This window comes from Cervus canadensis, chromosome 3 (assembly GCF_019320065.1).
Source record: "Cervus canadensis isolate Bull #8, Minnesota chromosome 3, ASM1932006v1, whole genome shotgun sequence".
Classification (NCBI taxonomy): domain Eukaryota; kingdom Metazoa; phylum Chordata; class Mammalia; order Artiodactyla; family Cervidae; genus Cervus; species Cervus canadensis.
In genome coordinates this window covers 111,418,768-111,437,452 of record NC_057388.1, presented here as the reverse complement: position 1 = coordinate 111,437,452, position 18,685 = coordinate 111,418,768, and the positions used below count along the sequence as shown (strand labels likewise).

General features: G+C 47.8%; 1 protein-coding gene across 1 annotated transcript; it reads right to left on the bottom strand.

Annotated features, from left to right (window-relative positions):
- Nucleotides 1-13,391: 13,391 nt before the first annotated feature.
- Nucleotides 13,392-15,357, bottom strand: LOC122437913 (ubiquitin carboxyl-terminal hydrolase 17-like protein 6). Its single transcript, XM_043462383.1, has one exon. It carries the CDS (start codon nucleotides 15,355-15,357, stop codon nucleotides 13,732-13,734), a length of 1,626 nt encoding a protein of 541 aa, XP_043318318.1. The 3' UTR covers nucleotides 13,392-13,731.
- Nucleotides 15,358-18,685: the final 3,328 nt, after the last annotated feature.

The following is an 18,685-nucleotide window of genomic DNA, read 5'->3' as shown; positions in this document are numbered from 1 at the left end:
CCTGGCGGGATTACAGTCCAAGGGGTCGCAAAGAGTTGGACATGACTGAGTGACTTTCACTTTCTTTTGGCAGTTTGGATCTACAGAAAGGTAGCGTCTTTTCTGTGGTTATTTGTAAATGCTCCCTATAGATTCAGTTAAATGGCTTTGTGTTCTGAAATTGCTCCCAAGACATTGATCTGGACTTCATATGCTTATGTACTAAATGACTTTGTTTTCTGTGCAATGGTGGTAAAACAGTTAAAAAGCAAGCAAACATGCCAAAGCCGGTGAACTGTTTTTTAAACAGGCTGAAAGTGCCACCTACTGTCCACTCCGTAGAAATGCCCACGGAATGTAGTCTCAGTCTGTAGGACTGAGAGTCACAGGAACTAGGAATTTAAGGTAAGTTAGACTCACACCTAACTACACTTTCTACTTATATGCTATTTATAACGAGTTATGTCATTATATTTAGGCTCTCTCCTGAGCATTCTCAATATTTGCTTACAGAAAGTAAGATATTGAAAATCACTGAGCTGCGGCAGTTGTAAGAAACAGTATCAGGGTATCATATACTTTCCACAGGTTCAGATTATCCAACAGCAAAATGCCTTTAGAATTCTGGAGCAAAAATTCTCTTTGCCACTTTAACTCCTAGTAAGAACTGAGGCCCAGAGCTCCTTGAGTAGCAGCTCCTGCTGGGGACTCCACTGTATTTATTTTGCATGTGTTTAAGAGATGACAGAAAAAGAGAAAGCTCTAAAGTGGCAAAAGCTTTAAGGTACACCACAATGGTGGTTTTAAAGGTTGGTTTGAGTGTTTTGTTTTTAATGAAATAATCCATTGTACGACAGGCCAAAATAACTTTTGAGAATAAAGTGTACATATTCTTCCCCTCAGAGATATTGGCAGCCAAATTAGTTAAGACATGTCTTTCCTATGGGCCTGGCATAAATTCTGACTTGCCTTGGACAGGTAACTGATTTCCAGGCTGACTTAAACCCAGCAAGTGTTCAAGGGATGTTCTAGTGACTGGAGGAGACAGCAGTGTGCAGCCCGCATTTCATTGATTGGGCTGCTCGTGTGCTCATTCTGTCTTTAACCCTTCAGCAAATATTCAGTCTCTTCCACATAGCTTATCATTTGTTTGACTCTGAAGTACATTGGTTCAGTTTTTATGATAAGCTAGTTCTGTACAATCATATGTAAAGTGTTTATTTAATACAAACAGTATACACTCTTGTTCAAGTTCATCCTGAATTAAAAGTACACACACAAAAACTGGATAATTTAGAGTAAAATTAACATTTCTCTTTCATCCCCATCAAGGTGCCTGTGGTTCATTTGTATATATTCTTCCAGCTTTTTAAAAAACATTTTCAAATGTATATATATATATATATATATATTTGCACAGATAATATAGTATCATTTTTTAGTTCAGTTAGACAAATAATGTGTGTTGTTTTACAACTTGCTTTTGTCATGTAACAGTATGACTTTGAGGTGTCACCATTTCCTGTTTGGGGGAATATAAAAATCTTTGTTTGAACAATATGATTCTGCTCTAAGCAAACTAGGTTCATCTAGCATCCACATTCAGGGAAATGCAGAAATGTCTTTAGTTGCCCTGCACATCTCAGCATCTGGAAGGGAGGAATCTGAGAGCAAGGAAAGCCTCAGTAATAAACCCCAGGCACCCCATTAACCCAGCTCTCAAGGAGGAGGGCGGGGCGAGGACAGCTCACTGGCTGGAGGGAGGTCTTGTGATGCCTGCGTCTCCAGCCTGGCCGGTAGCAGCCCAGAGAATCAGGAAGGGAAGGAAAGAGAGCCGGTAGGAGAACAGCGGAGGGCAGTGAACGGCCTGCTGGCAGCAAAGGACAAAGGTCGCAGCAGAGACTGGGGAGGATGAGAGGGTCCCCGGGAGGAGCCGGAGGAGACACCTGGAGGAGGCTTCCTCCTGCTCAGCCTCCCCAGAAGGGGCCGGTGGGCCGGGTGAGGGGTCACATCCGCTCCCCTCACTAAGACTGCAGTTCAGGTTGGTCTCGGGGGCACACTTCTCTCACTTGAGTGACTCATTGTGTCTCCCCTGTAATTTCAGGCTGGGTCTTCTCTGCCTGCCTTCCCCTCACTTTCACTCTGGCCTCAGTCTTCATTGTTTCCTGGCAAACAAAATATGGTCAGTAGGAAGAGCTGATGATACAAAAGGCGAAGGCCTGCCTCTGAGGAGTAATATATACTCATATTGTTGTGCTAGTTTATTTATATTTATTAATTTAACTTATTTTAATATAATGCTATATAAACATATGTATATATAATGCAAGTAAATATTAAATGTGATGTATTATTATTATTTTATTATAATAATATCTATAAACCAATAATATATGTTAATATTTATAATATATAGCCTGATTTAGTTAATGACACCCCTGGTGAGAAGACTAATGAAGACTAAAGAAATCAGAAATCTGAAGATCTTTGAGAACTCCATGCTCACAATGTAAATGGCGAGACGTGCATGAAGGTTCTTAGCCAGGGGTCCTCACAGGCTTTTCCAGGCCCCTGTTACAGGTCAACAGGGAGCTGGGGAGCGAGTGTCCAGGTAAAGGCCCCAGGCTGAGGCCAGGCTGGGCCTCCTGCCAGTCTCCTTCCTTCTGTCACCGAGCGTCACCTCCTCACTTGAGTGTTATCACTTCTACAGAATGAAGGTGTGTGTTGCAGGAGAGCTGGAGCAAACTCACTGGTCACATAAATCTTAAAACTACAGCAAGAGGGAGATGGAGGGAGGGAGACAGATAAACAGATATCATGTGCCCTGGCTTTACTCTATAGTGAAAAATTTATGAAAACAGAAAATGATATTAAAACCGGTTAGTCTCTAGCTTGCATTTTTATCAGTGCCTGTATTAAACAACTGATCAGCCATCTAAATATCATAGATTCTAAATCATAAACTAGGATTTTAAAACACTGTGGTTTTCTGTGTTACCAAAATGTACTTTTGAAGCCAATGTCCAAATCATCCAGTGTCTTCTTTTCGTGAGTGTTTGGTCACATGTTGTTGTCTTTTTAACTTTTGTTTTTTATTTGAGATATAGCCCTTTAGCAATCAGTGCTGTGATAGTTTCAAGTGAACACCAAAGGGAACGATTCAGCCATTCACATCCATGTGTCCTTTCTCCCCCAAACTCCCCTCCCATCAAGGCTGCTACATAGCATGGAGATCCATGTGCCAAACAGTGAGTCCTTCCTGATTCTTAACCAAACCGGACCTCTGTTGCATCATCAGAGACCTTGTCAGAATGTTTCCGAGGTTAGAGAGGAGTTTCCTGGAAAATACTCAGCCCACCCCCTGTTGCCAGATGAAGGCTGTTTATATATGGGTGCTAGTTTTGAGAGAGCTTGGTGAGCTGGAGCAGCTCCTACAGAGATGGAAAGAGCTTGTCACCATCAACATTCCCCAGTAGGTTCAGCCTGCCCCGAATGCGCCCTGAGTCCTGACCGCTGAGCAGGCCAAGCCCCGTCCGCCCTCCGCCCCCAGCGCCTCCTCCCCCAGGGCCGCGGGAGACAGAGGGACTGACCGCTCGTCCCCTCCTACCCCCCAACTCCCGGGCATGGATGAGCCCAGCTCCCTGCTCTGGGTGAAGGAGGAAGAAGGCCCAACAGCAGCCCCAGAAGAAGCGCAGAGGGGCCCCTCCATTCCCAGGACTGGGGCTCATCGTGCAGGGCCGAGGGGACACGGGGGCGGGAGGAGCCTCAGCGCCAGACACTGTGGGAGCTTGTCTGCTGAACAGACTCAGGGACTGTCTGCTGGCCGTGGGATCTGGGGAACGGGAGCGATTTGGATGGATTGGGGCTAGATGGGAGGGTTTCTCAAGTCTAAAGCACAGGCTGTGTCTCTCTGGGCTGAAAATATTAACCTCTGAGCACTAGATCCCACCAAAAGCAGAGTTTTGGTTAGAGGTGTCCTGAGACATGAGAGTTTCTTAGGGAGATGAGAGGAGATACTAGGAAGATGTGAAATGCCTCATAGAGCCTGAACCACACACCCAGGCTTCTGACCCCAGTTTTGAGAGGTAACAGTTTCTTATGCATGTCTCTGGTAGCTCAGATGGTAAAGAATATGCCTGTAATGTAGGAGACCTGGGTTTGATCTCTGAGTCGAGAAGATCCCCTGGAGAAGGAAATGACAACCCACTCCAGTATCCTTGCCTGGAGAATCCCATGGACAGAGGAGCCTGGCGGGCTATAGTCCATGGGGTCGCAAAGCTTCAAACATGACTGAGAGACTGACCCATTTCAGGTGAGGCAGCTGGTGTCCTCGGGCCTGATCAGGGAGGAGCCCAGCTGACTGTTGCTTCTGACAGCCCTGTCCGAGAGAAGAGCGCAGACAGGTGCCCCGGGGAGTCAAGACACAGGCTGCTTAGTCAGGAAGACTGTGAGGGGTGGAGTGGGCGCCCCGCGGGGCCTCTCCCCACTGCCCCCATGTGCCCTGCAGTTCCGAGCTTTGGCCTGAATGCATCATAGACAACGACCCTTCATAGTCTACCTATTATGAGGTAACAGCTAAAGGAATGTTGCCTATATGCTTATACATAAAGTTCCATCTCTGGGAACCCTGCATCCCAGGTAATGGGCACCAAGCTAAAATAACTTTGTTCAGTTCACAGGAAACCTCCTGACCAGACTCTCCTGTGAGTCACAGCAGGGAGGCAGAAATGAACACATCCCCTCGGGAGGATGATTGGAATGAAGAAATATTTGACTTTCCTACTCCAACCCCCCACCTTTTTGTATAAATAAGCCTGAATTCCAACTCAGGTAAGATGGGTCCTTGGTGTGAGAGTCCCGGGTTTCTGAATAAAGCCGCTGTCCTTGCCCCAACGACTCATCTCTCAATTAATTGGCCTGTCGTGAGGTGAGCAGTACAAGCTTGGACTCAGTTACAGAAGAGCTGGCACTCTTGCTCTCCTGGGAAGATTTCCACTTTCATTCATTTAGTCATTCATCATGTATCTGAGTCCCGCTCAGAGCCAGGCCCTAGCTAACTGATCACTCACCCTTGGAGACCCAGCTCAGACCTCACCTGGTCCACTATGCCTTTCTCCATCCCCTGCTCTGCCTGCACCATTTTCTGCCTCACCCAGGGCCCCTCAAGTCTTTAACCACACTTTAATGAGCTCTACAGCTTGTAAGCCCTGTGACAACCTCGAAGATGCAGAATGGGGCTCAGAAAATGTGACGATGATGAATGATCAAATCAGTGAGCTGGTTAAACACAAACCAGGCTTAGGTCACATTCACCAAAGGTGTCATCTTCTCCCTCCTTCCAGGGCCAGAGTTTCAAGGGGACATTTACCCAGAGCCCAATGATCTTCAATGACGCTAAACTCATCTAAAATATTGCCTCTCTGGATGGATTTTATTTTCAGTTTTTCTTTTTACACTTGATGTCACTTCATGACTATTCCACTGAATATTGAGTAACTGAATGATCACTTCTGTTGTGTCTGGGCCAAGAAAGCCCAATACAGGTTATGATATTGAGAAGGAGAAGGTCAGGGGAGTGGGGGGTGGGAAACCAATGGAAGCAGGCAGGTCCCATCCCTGTTCCCACCGCCCCACCCCACCCCCTTTGTCCTTAACCAATCTGACTGTGATTACGAGGGGTCAGTTTGTCTCCTTGCTAGATGGTCCATCCTTTAGAGACAGCTGTAGAGGTCACAAGACAAACCTAAGTTCTAAGGCCCCTGTGTGATCCAGGAGCAGTCACCTGTGCCTTCAGAGGGTCAGTTTCTGACCCACAGTGATGCTCTCTCAGAGTCGAGGGTGAGTTGTGGCCAGCCCTGCTCACCATGAGACACTGCAGCTCTTGCTGTGCCCTGAAACCCCTCCCTGCAGCCTGGCTGTATTTGGGGGGACGCCTGGACAAAGCAAGGCTTGAGTGAGTAAAAGAAAGTGGGCGCTTCAGGAACAGAAGAGATACAGAGAAACTTGGTCTCACTGTGGCCATGTCCAACTGGCCCCAGCCTAAGGCCGCTTGTCATACATCCTCAGTGGACACGATCTCCTGGGAGCTGGGGATGTGGAGCTCTGGAGGGTGTGGCTGGCATAGCCCCCAACATGAGGCTGGGGCTCTGGGGCTCTGCAACTGGCCTGGGGACTGAAGCTGGCCTGGCAGGTTTGCAGTGTAGACTGTCGGGTGTCTGGCTGAAGCTGCTGGCGTCCACAGTCACACCTCCCCCACCCGTCTGACCGGTTCTGACCCCAGCAGTTAAGTAGGGCTGGTCTGGCGAGCATGCGACTGAGCCTTGGGAGCTCAGCATGGGAGGCTTTTCCACCCGCCTCTCCTGTCCTTCTCCTGGGTCTCTCTCTCCTTTGCCACCACTGCCCAGCCCCCATGGAGTTCTCTCTTTAGGCCGCCGTGGGGAGGCCTGTGTGGAGTCCTGGTCGGGTGGGTGGTATGGAGGGTCCCGAGACGGGGTGTCGTGGCTGGGCTGGTGTGCTGTGCTAGCTGGTGGCTCAGGGCCGGTGCAGCAAAGAGGGTCCCTGCACAAAGACAGTTCTTAGTGACGTGGACTGAGCACGTAACATTGCCATAATGGAAATTTTATATCCTGTGAGTTTTTCACAATTAAAAAGAAAAGAACTTGGTTGTGTGTGTGTGTGTGTGTGTGTGTGTATATATTATAATGGCCTAGAAAGGAAAATTCTCAAGTCAAACAGAGGAATGAATCATGTGCTAAACCATAGTTGAGTCTCAAAGACATACTGCCAAGTGTAAGAAATAAGCATACATGGCCACTGTTGTAAAAATCCATGCACTTTAAATATGCAGAACAGGCAAATCATCAGGGACAAAAAGCACACAAACTGTCAGAAGTTGGGGGAAGGTGGAAGGGGAAGTGACTGTTGAATGGATAGTGGCTTTCTTTGTGAGGAGATGAAATGCTCTGATTTAGGTAGTGGTGATAGTTGCACAACTTTGTAAACAGATGATAAATCATTCAGTTGTACATTTTACAGAATAAGTTTTGTGTGAATTAGATTTCAACTTAAAAACTGTGATAGATAAAGGATTTTTTTTTTAAGATTTAACAAAAGCAGCACATATTACCCTGACTTTTATTTGGTTCTCTCTTCTAACATCTGTAGGCAAACAAAAATCACCCTAAAGAGAACGAGCACTGTTTATTGCACTCTTGCTCCATAATGTGAAGGACTCAGTTACCACCCCTTTTGTTTGGCAGAGACTCGGGCATTGTGGTTGCTTTGTTCAGTCACTAAGTTGGGACCAACACTTTGCAATCCCATGGACTGCAGGACACCAGGCCTTTCTATCCTCTGCTATCTCCCAGAATCAGGCATAGGCATGGGAAAGTTTCCTGGTAGAAAAAAGGAAGCATATTGTGATCAGAGATTGTGATTCAGGAAAGCTGGGGGAGGACTGAATAGAAGATGGGCCTCCTCTATGTGTGTTTGAAGGACATATTTGGTTTCCCCCTTTTGCTTCTAAATAGGAAGGATGATTAAAGATAAGGAAGCTGTCAGTCAGTGATTAAAGTCTGACTATTGAGGTTTAATACTGCAGGGGTTGTGACCATGCTTTCTGGGTTGGTTGCTACAGATTATGGATTAAGGCTTCACAGATTGGGCTGAGAAGTTCCTTGGCTCCAGTTGGATTTAAAAAATTCTATATATTGAAACTGCTGTCAAAAGCCAGAACTAAGAGTGTTCCCAGAAACAAAGATGATCCACACCTCCTGGCTCTCCACCCATATCCACCACACATCAACTTCAATTATCCAAAGCAGGAGTGGTGGCCACTTTTGTATTTTTATACTGACTATAAAATGTCTGAAAGCAAAATTATGGGATTATATTTAATGTATATACATCTTGGTGTATGTACATCTTGGTGACTCTAGTGGTAAAAGAACCCACCTGCCAATGCAGGAGTTGTAAGATATACAGCTTTGATTCCTAGGTCAGGAAGTCCCCTGGAGGAGGGCACAGTAACCCATTCCAGTAGTCCTGCCTGGAGAATCCCATGGACAGAGGAACCTGGTGGGCTACAGTCCATAGGGTCACACATAATCGGACATGACTGAAGTGACTTAGCATGCGGGCACAAATGTACATCTTGAAATTCTAAAACAATGCTTGAGAGAGCATGCTGAATGTTTCTTAAATAAACAAATGTATTTTTTATCTTTTCAAATATTCAAAAAAATATTTTCTATTTCATAATTTGAAAGAATTTTTAGTTTATTTTTTAATCCATAATCCTGTAAGTTAAAGTTATTCACTGTAGCATATAAACAAGAAAATATCAGTTGCATGAACATCATAAAATCTTACCTTTACTTGAACATAGGCTTTCAAATGTCAAGTGACTCTGCTTGTTGATTTCCTTTCAACAAAAGGATTCAGGGCCATGGTGCCTTTGAGTTATAGGTTTGTCATCAACAACCGGTGGTTTCAAATCTGGCCCTGGCACTGGATCTATTCCGCTCAGCTAGAAAGGGGAAAGGATGCCTTGTGGGATGTTTTCAGAGGCCAGGCCTGTTCAGAGCCAATGGAACTTCTACTCAATTTAGCTTGGCCAGAACTCACAGGCATGGCTGTCCCTGAGAGCTGGGTGGCTACAACAAGAGTCTGTTGCATGTTGAGTTGGAGAGAAGTGAGAAGCTTGGTGACTAGGACTCTACACTCTGTGTACAAATATTAATTGTAAAACAAATTTCTTTCTTATCCACATTTCATCTGATGAAAAAGGTGACTCACTATCTGATTCTACTAATTAACCCTGGGGAAAAGATCTGTGGGAAAAGACCAAGCATATCAAACAATGCTCTCTGAAAGGAAAAGTCACACTGATTCCCAAGAGTAAAGCTGGAAAATGTCCAAGATTAAAGCTATCCAAAAGATTTTAAAAGATATGATGAATGTGTTTAGAAATATTTAAATATGAGTTGCCCTTGGTGCAATAGAATGGGAAAGACTAGAGATCTCTTCAAGAAAATTAGAGATACCAAGGGAACATTTCATGCAAAGATGGGCTCAATAAAGGACAGAAATGGTATGGACCTAACAGAAGCAGAAGATATTAAGAAGAGGTGGCAAGAGTACAAAGAAGAATTGCACAAAAAGATCTTCACGACCCAGATAATCACAATGGTGTGATCACTCACCTAGAGCCAGATATTCTGAAATGTGAAGTCAAGTGGGCCTTAGGAAGCATCACCATGAACAAAGCTAGTGAAGGTGATGGAATTCCAGTTGAGCTATTTCAAATCCTAAAAGATGCTGCTGTGAAAGTGCTGCACTCAACATGCCAGCAAATTTGGAAAACTCAGCAGTGACCACAGGACTGGAAAATGTCCGTTTTCATTCAAATCCCCAAAAAAAGGCAATGTCAAAGAATACTCAAACTACTGCATAATTGCACTCATCTCACTCACTAGCAAAGTAATGCTCAAAATTCTCCAAGCCAGGTTTCAATAGTACATGAACCATGAACTTCCAGATAGTCAAGCTGGATTTAGAAAAGGCAGAGGAACCAGAGATCAACTTGCCGACATCTGTTGGATTATCGAAAAAGCAAGAGAGTTCCAGAAAAACACCTGTTTCTGCCTTATTGACTAGGCTGAAGCCTTTGACTGTGTGGATCACAACAAACTGGAAAATTCTTCAAGAGATGGGAATATCAGATCACCTTACTGCCTCCTGAGAAATCTGTATGCAGGTCAGGAAGCAACAGTTAGAACTGGACATGGAACAACAGTCTGGCTCCAAATCAGGAAAGGAGTACATCAAGGCTGTATATTGTCACCCTGCTTATTTAACTTATATGCAGAGTACATCATGCAAAATGCAGGGCTTTTGCATAACTTAAAGATGAGTAAATAATTATTTATTTGTAAATATACTTTTTTTTTTTTTTTTGCTGAGTGCATCATGCAAAATGTCGGGCTTTTGAATAACTGAAAGATGAGTAAATACTTATTTATATATTAAAATTGAGATATAATACACATAACCTAAAATTTAGCCTGTTAGCCACTTTAAGTGGCCAGTTCAGCTGTGACCTGTATGTTCACATTAATGTGTAACCCAGCTCCAGAACTCTTCTTGCAAAACTTGAACTCTGCACCCACTGAACCAGTCCCCATTTCCCTATTCCCAGCCTCTGCCCACCACTATTCCACTTTCTGTGTCTATGAATTTGACTACTTTGAGACATTAAGTACTCTAGGTACCTCATGGGCTTCCCTTGTGGCTCAGCTAGTAAAGAATCCCCCTGCAATGTGGCCGACGTGGGTTCGACCCTGGGTTAGAAAGCTCCCCTGGAGAAGGGAAAGGCTACCCACTTCAGTATTCTGGCCTGGATAATTCAGGCCATGGGGTCTCAAACAGTCGGACATGACTGAGAGAATTTCACTCCCTGGTTACATTATGTAAGTGGACGTAAGTGTTTACCCTTTTGTGTCTGGCTTATTTCATTTAGCACGATGTCCTCAAAGTTCATCCACGCTGTAGCCTGGGACAAGGTTCCCTTTATGTTTTCAGTCTGAACAATATTCAAGGTTATGCAGTCTGTTTATGCACTCATCTGTTACTGGACACTTGGGTTCCTTCCACCTGTGGGCTATTTGCATCACGCAGCTATGAACCTTGCTGCACAAATATCTGTTCAAACTTCTGCTTTCAGTTCTTTTGAATATACACCCAGAGGTGGAATTCCTGGATCAAGTGGTAACTTCAGTTCCATTTTTTTCAGGACTGGCCATGGTGCTTTCCACAGTGGCTGTACTATACTATATTGTCAGGAACTCTGCACAAGATTCAGTTTTCACCTACATTCTCACCAACACATCTTATTTCTGACTTTTGATAATTGCTATCCTAATGGGTAAGAAGTGGTATCTCACTGTGAGTTTTATTTGCATTGAGCATTCTTCTCTGTGCTTGTTGGCCATTTGTATATCTCCTTAGAGAAATGTCTGTTGAAGTAAGTCCTTTCAGATCTTCTGTGGATATTCTATTTAAGTTGTAGTGAGAACATGCATCAGTAGTCTAGTGAGATCTACACTCTGAACAAATTTCTAAGTGTAGAACATAGTGTCATTGGGGCTTCCCTGGTGCTCAGTGGTGAAGAATCTGCCTGCCAGTGCAAGAGACTTCAGTTCAGTCCCTGGATTGGGAAGACACCCTGGAGAAGGAAGTGGCAACCCAACCCAGTATTTTTGCCTGGGAAATCCCATAACAGAGGATCCTGGTGGGCTAAGGTCCACGGGGTCACAGTCGGACATGACTGAGTGACTACACAACAACATAATCTCATTAGTTATAGACAAAGTATATACAGCACATCTCCAGAAGGTGTGTATCTTGCAGAACTGAAACGTCTTACCTGGTGAACAGCAGCTCCCCATTTTCCTTCTCCTGCCCCCGGCAACCACAATTCTACTCTCTGCATTGATGAGTTTGACTATTTTATTCATTGTATAGGTGACATTACACAGGATTTCTCTTTCTGCCTCTGGCTTTGTTCACTTAGCATAATGTCCTTCCTGGTTCATACATGTCCCTGCAACGAGCAGGATTGGCTTCTTTTTGAAAACTGAATAATATTTCAGTATATGTGTGTATGAAGTGAAATGAAGTGAAAGTCACTCAGACGTGTCCAACTCTTAGAGACCCCATGGACTATACAGTCCATGGAATGCTCCAGGCCAGAATACAGGAATGGGTAGCTATTTCCTTCTCCAGGGGATCTTCCCAACCCAGGGATTGAACCCAGGTCTCCTACATTGCAGGTGGATTCTTTACCAACTGAGCCACAAGGGAAGCCCAAGAATACTGGAGTGGGTAGCCTTTCCCTTCTCCAGTGGATCTTCCTGATCCAGGGATTGAGCTGGGGTCTCCTGCATTTCAGGTGGATTCTTTACCAACTGAGCTATCAGGGAATACGTGTGTATACACCTTATCTTTCTGCATTCATCTGTCAATGGACAACTTGGTTATTGTGAATAATGGTAAAGTCATTTGCCCATTATTTTAGGTCAGTTTGGTCACTTGTTTATTTCAATTTTTAATGATCAAGCTTTTAAACACTTTCATAGCTTTTGTGATGATGATAACTGGGTTACAGTAATGTAATTTGTGTTAGTTTTAAAACGCAGCCTTCGTTAGGGAACTGATGGAGAGTAGCATCTGGGGAAACACTGGACAGCGATTAGAGCTCAAGTCTGTCCTCCTTCAGGGACTGACTTCTCTGAGCTTCCCTTCATCCCCAAACAACGAGGGTCCTCAGCATCTGTAGGAGCTGCTCTCCATGCTCCTGCTGTCCTGCCTCCTCCTCCCCCTGCTCCAGGACTGCTCTGAAGGGCTTCCTCCCTCCAGGTCTCCACCTCCTGAGTTCAGTCTGGGCTCCTCTCACTGGTGGTTTTGCTGGGCTCCTGACCGCCCTCTGGCTGCAGCCTCTCTACCTCACGTTATCTTTCTCCCTGTGATAACTCATCTGCTTTATCTGGTTCTCTACTCATAGCGTCTGAGTGACTCGTATCTCCCTTGGAAGGCGAGTGGCATCCACAGCCAGGCTCTGACGGTCTTTCACTCTCTCCCCTGACCCCTTCTTCTGCCAGCCTTCACCCGCTGTGTCCACTTCGCAGTCCACGCCGCCTCTGACATCATCCGGGAGTTTAGATGAATGCTCTGCCTTCACATCTGCCGTTTTAGGGGGTCTTCCTCTCTCTGCTGCACCTACCGCTGGCCCCTGGCCCCGGGTCCCTGGCTGCTGAGCTGCGTTTCTCCGAGGCCTTGGCTTGGAAACCACCGCTCTGCTGCTTCCCTGTGGCTCCCTCAGGCTGTGCTGTCACTCCTTGCCTTTCCCCTGGCCCTGTGTGGCTTTTCTCGGTGAGCACCTGGCACAAGCTGGGGCACTTATGTCTTGCCTGACGCCCCTCTGAGGCCCAGGGCTTCCTGAGGGCCGGAATCCAGTCTCCACGACTCGCTCAGGCCCAGAGGTGCATACTGCTTGCACCGGAAATGGAACCCCAGGGATCTCTGCGGACTAGAGTCCGGCTGGTGACGCACGTCCTACCTGTCATTCCAGCAGGAGGTCCCTTTCCCAAGTAGCACTACGCCTCCCAAGGACATTCCACCCATAGAGCCTGGTCGCCCATCTTCTCCCCGGACCCTGCTCGACGTTTGGGGCGTTTTTGAGAGCCTGACCGGCCAGAAGGAGACGATTCACGGGCCTGCACCCGCTCCTCCCTGCCCCCCGGAGGGCTCAGGAGCTCGTCTCCTTACTCCGTTGGCTGTGGGCATACTGGGAGGCGTGTCCCTGCCGCATCACTCACCAGAGGCCAGCGGTGTGGCCAGAGAATGCAGACGGGGAAAGAAAGGCAAACCCACACCCAAACTCCCGTCCAGAGAGGACTCTCCCACCCCCGCAGAAGTGCGAGGCCCTCGGATCGTGCTCAGACCCGGTCACGCACCCCATCCTCTCCAGGAACTTCCCAGCAGAGCCAGCCCTCGAGAGCTCGGCTGCTCAGGGCGATCCAGGTGAACACCGTGGCCCCGGGCACACTGCAGGCCCCGCCTTTTTCCAGGAGGCTGCACCAGCCACAACGCCGAGAGGAACTCGCTCCTCGCCGGAACACTTGGTGGGTCACACAGGGCGTGCCGCACGCAGAGTGTGCCTGGGCGTCTGCAGGCATGTGCCTCAGAGCCTGCCTACCGCCACAGCCCCAGAAATGGCCGCGGCTTCTTGTTCTTCCTCTTGGTCGCTCGGGCCCTCCCGCTGGCACAAGGGCCGTTGCCAACGCTCCTGAGGCCCGGAGGCGGGCTGTCCGTGCTGGGACGGCCGAGCCGGCCGTGCTCCTGTTCAGGCAGCTTGCCGTTTCTCCCTCCTCCGTGGTTGGACTGGTGAGTCACGACTGCGCCGGCAGGCAGGGCTGACTGGATCTTCCGGAGGTCGAAGGCCGGCTTCGGCCGCTTGTGTTCTTGGAGGCGTCTCCACTGCTCTAAGCTGATTCCTTCGACCTCTGTGTCCCCCGGGGACACCTGCGACCCAGGAGCTCTGCCGCTGGCGTCTCCCGCAGGCTCCCCGGGGCCGGAGGGGTCAGGCTCCCCGGGGTGTGTGGGGTCAGCCGTGAGGGGGGCCGCTGCCCCTCCCCCAGCACCCCCTTGCCACGCACCCTCCCGGGAGTGGAAGAGCACGTAGGCGCTCTGGCTCAGGGCAGCACTCTCGTCACAGGCGCTCACCTTGGCATCGTCCATCTTATACCACTGGCTGTTGCCCGCTCGCACGTAAGAAAAGTAGTGTCCTCGCTCACAGCTCCACTCGGAGTGCACCAGCACGGCATAGAGCACGTAGCCCAGTGGCCCTGCCTTCCGCTCAGACGTGTAGGGCTGCAGGCCGAGGCACTGGGGATAGCGCACTTCCTGAGCCCTTTTGGCCCTGCTCACCTGTGTCAACCGCTTCAGCACCAGCACCAGGACCTGGGACGTGCTGTGCAAAGTCAACCTCTTGGTGGCAGGCACCTTCCGGAGACAAACGCCACAGTCATAGGCGTTTTCAGCGTCCAGCTTCTCGGGCTTCACCAGCTCTCTCAGAGCTTGCTCCACACTCTGAGCCGCCGTGATATCCAGGCTGATGTCCAGATAAGGGTCGAACGTGTCCGAGACTCCGAGGCAGTGGACACACTGGATCTGAGACTTCCAAGTCCCAGCGAAGATCTGCCGGATGAGGGTGCTGTCCTCGGAGGGATGGCCCGACGGCTGAGATGCACTCAAGCACCCTTGCTGCATGGCATTCAGAGTGAACATCAGAAGCTCGTGGGCATCTTCCTGCTGGTGTCTGTGGAAGCCCGCCAGCAGGTGCTTGCGGGGCCGGATCACCTCTCCCGGGTGAAGGAGGGCTCGGGTCCCGTGAGCTCGCACGGCACAGAGCGTGCAGGAGGTGCTGGCCGGACAGAGGGTGGCGTGCTGCTGGGACACCATCCAGCTGGCCAGGGGCGGCGTGTGGCTCAGACACTGCAGCGCTGCATTCACGTAGCAGGTGTTCCCCAGATTCTGAAGCCCAGCCCCGACCCCCCACGGCCCCCTCCAACTCAGGGCGACTTGGTGGCCAGGCGCCAGCCCTGCTGACCCAGGAACCAAGTCACCCCGCTGGGGCCGCCCGTCCACCGGCGACGGCCCCTCACGGACAGAGGGTCCCCGAAGGGCATCCGCACCAGCTGCGCTGGGCCGACAACCTTGCCCTCCGGGGAAGACGTTGAAGGGAGACGGACACGCACCACCCCCGTGCGCAGAAGCAGACCCCGGGTCTCTGCAAACAAGGCCCACGAGTCTTTCCATCTCCTACCTGCCTCTGCACAACGAAGCTTCCTTCCCTCAGACAGTCTGTCTCCGAAAGAGGGCCTGGGCCCCGCCCCCTCGGGCCTTTCATGGCTTTCCCACAGCCCCACCCCCGCACGCGCAAGCTCCTCATTGGCTGAGGCGTCCGAGGGCGTGCTCACTCCCACTCCCGACATCCAACCACGAAACTTTTCTTGGGGAATTCCCCATGACGAAGCCCCGCATGCATTTCCGATCCCGCCCTGGACCAAACAGCTCACAGTGAAAATGATTCGGGGGGCCTTTGGCCTTCCAGCCCTGCCCGCTAGAGTCACTGCAGGGCTTCCAAGTTCAGCACACACATGCGGGCTGGGGAGGAATTCCGTGGGCTCGCCCTTCAGATCCTAACACACTTGTGCAAACACATGTCTGCCCACCTACCCTCTCCCCTTGAGGGGTCTCCCCACCCCAGTCCCCTGCCTGAGGACAACCCCTCCCCGGACAACAAGAAACCCTTGCCTCAACTTTGCTCTCCACTGAGGTCCACTCCAATTTCTATGGTTTCTCACGAGCCACTCTTCTAGCGTTCAGGGTCCTGGCACCAAAACATGCCGCGAGTGTGGCACATATGCTTTTCTCCCTTCAGGGCCGTTGGTCATGGTCCAAAGCAAGCTCCTTCAGAAAGCCATAGGCTTGCTGCAACTTTGGATTCATTTCTTCAGCTCCTTTTCTCTCTCCGTTGTCTTTTTATTTTCCTTTTCCTTTTTTTTTTTGTTTTTTAGCTTTAATTTTTTTGTATTATTTTCATTTTATAATTTTTGTTGTTGTTGTTGTTTTTACTGTTTTTCTATTTTAAATACACTAGTTTACTTATAGAGTCAACTTTCCAACTCAGGGGCTCAGCATGTGGAGTCTAGTTCCCTGCCATGGATCGAACTTGGGCTCCCTGTGTCAGCAGTGTGGAGTCTTATCCACTAGCCACCAGACACATTCCTTTCTAAGTGTATTTCCTCATTTAATCTTCAAGTTATTTTCCTGAGATAGGTACTATTATCTACATTTTATCAATCAGAAATCTGAGGCCCAACTGGAAGCAGCAGAGCCATTATTCAAACCCAGATCATTTGACTATGGAACCCATGAGCTTAGTCTATGAACTACACTGTCTCTAAATAGTTGACATATTTATTATATCCTTTAGAAGTTTGGAGATGCTTCAAATTGGAACGATAAGTTTTAAAATCTTAATTAAAATATATATCAATCAAAATATGTAATGTTGCTAGTAAAGATGTACTCTGAATTTGAATATGGCCATTTCATAAATTGGAGAAGTCAATGGGAATCCACTCCAGTATTCTTGCCTGGAGAATACTGTGGCCAGGGGACCCTGGTGGGCTGCAGTCCATGGCGTCGCAGAGAGTCGTACATGACTGAGTGACTAACACACAACACATTTCATAAACTGTATGATGAGTTTTAGGAGCCAGGAGATCCAGAGATCAACCCTATTCTTATCCTCCCTTCAATTTGATGGTGATAAGGTGAAATGTGAAAGTGTTAGTCACTTTGTCCAGTCTGACTCTTCGAGCCCATGCACTGTAGCCCCCCAGGCTGCTCTGTCGGTGAAATTCTCCAGTGAAGAATACCGGAACGGGATGCCATTCCCTTCTCCAGGGCATCTTCCCAACCCAGGGCTGGAACCCAGGTCTCCTGCACTGCACGCAGATTCTTTACAGTGTGAGCCCTGAAAAGTGAAAAAGTGAAAGTGAAGTCTCTCAGTCGTGTCCCACTCTTTGCTACCCCATGGACTGTAGGCCACCAGGCTCCTCCATCCGGGGGACTTTCCAGGTAAGAGTACTGGAGTGGTTGCCGTTTCCTTCTCCAGGGAATCTTCCCAACCCAGGGATCGAACCCAGATTTTCCGCACTGCAGGCAGACGCTTTACCGTCTGAGCTAGCCATGAAGTGGTAACCAATTCTGCAGAATGCTGTGTAGAAATGGCCACATGAGGGCGACAGTTATTAAACATTAGCACAACCCTGACACAAAGCCAGCTCTTCCTGAGTTAAAATCCGGCTCATTCAATATCTACAGATTATTTTTATAGACTATTACAAGTATGACTTTGTTGATAAAAAAAAAAATTTGGAAACTGCTAAATTATTAATATGCTTTTTAAATTCTCAGGTTGGTCTTAGAGCTAATAGATTATAATTGAATATATTCAGGTTTAATTAGGAAAAAACTATGATTTATAGCCCATTTATTTTCAGAAAGAATTTGTGTCAAGCACTGGAGTGTCAAGCGGTGGAGAGGAGATACCCCACGTCCAAGGTGAGAGAAACCCCAGTAAAATGGTAGGCACTGAGAGAGGGCATGAGAGGGCAGACACGCTGAAACCACAACCACGGAAAACTAGCCAATCTGATCATACGGACCACAGCCTTGCCTAACTCAGTGAAACTAAGCCATGCCGTGTAGGGCCACCCAAGACAGACAGGTCTTGGTGGAGAGTTCTGAAAAAATGTGGTCCCCTGGAGAAGGGAATGGCAAACCACTTCAATATTCTTGCCTTGAGAACCCCATAAACAGTATGAAAAGGCAAAAAGATAGGACACTGAAATAACTCCAGGAAGAATGAAGGGATGGAGCCAAAGCAAAAACAATACCCAGTTGTGCATGTGACTGGTGATGGAAGTAAAGTCCAATGCTGTAAAGAGCAATATTGCATAAGAACCTGGAATGTTAGGTCCATGAATCAAGGAAACTTGGAAGTGGTCAAACAGGAGATAACAAGAGTGAACATCGACATTTTAGGAATCAGTGAACTAAAATGGACCAGAATTGGTGAATTTAACTCAGATGACCATTATATCTACTACTGTGGGCAAGAATCCCTTAGAAGAAATGGAGTAACCATCATAGTCAACAAAAGAGTCCGATATGCAGTACTTGGATGCAATCTCAAAAACGACAGAATGATCTCTGTTTGTTTCCAAGGCAAACCATTCAATATCACGGTAATTCAAGTCTATGCCCCAACCAGTAATGCTGAAGAAGCTGAAGTTGAATGGTTCTGTGAAAACCTATAAGACTTTCTAGAACAAATACCCAAAAAAGATGTCCTTTTCATTATAGGGGACTGGAATGCAAAAGTAGGAAGTCAGGGAACACCTGGAGTAACAGGTAAATTTGGCCTTGGAGTACAGAATGAAGCAGGGCAAATGCTAATAGAGGTCTGCCAAGAGAATGCACTGGTCATAGCAAACACCCTCTTCCAACAACACAAGAGAAGACTCTACACATGGACATCACCAGATGATCAATACTGAAATCAGATTGATTA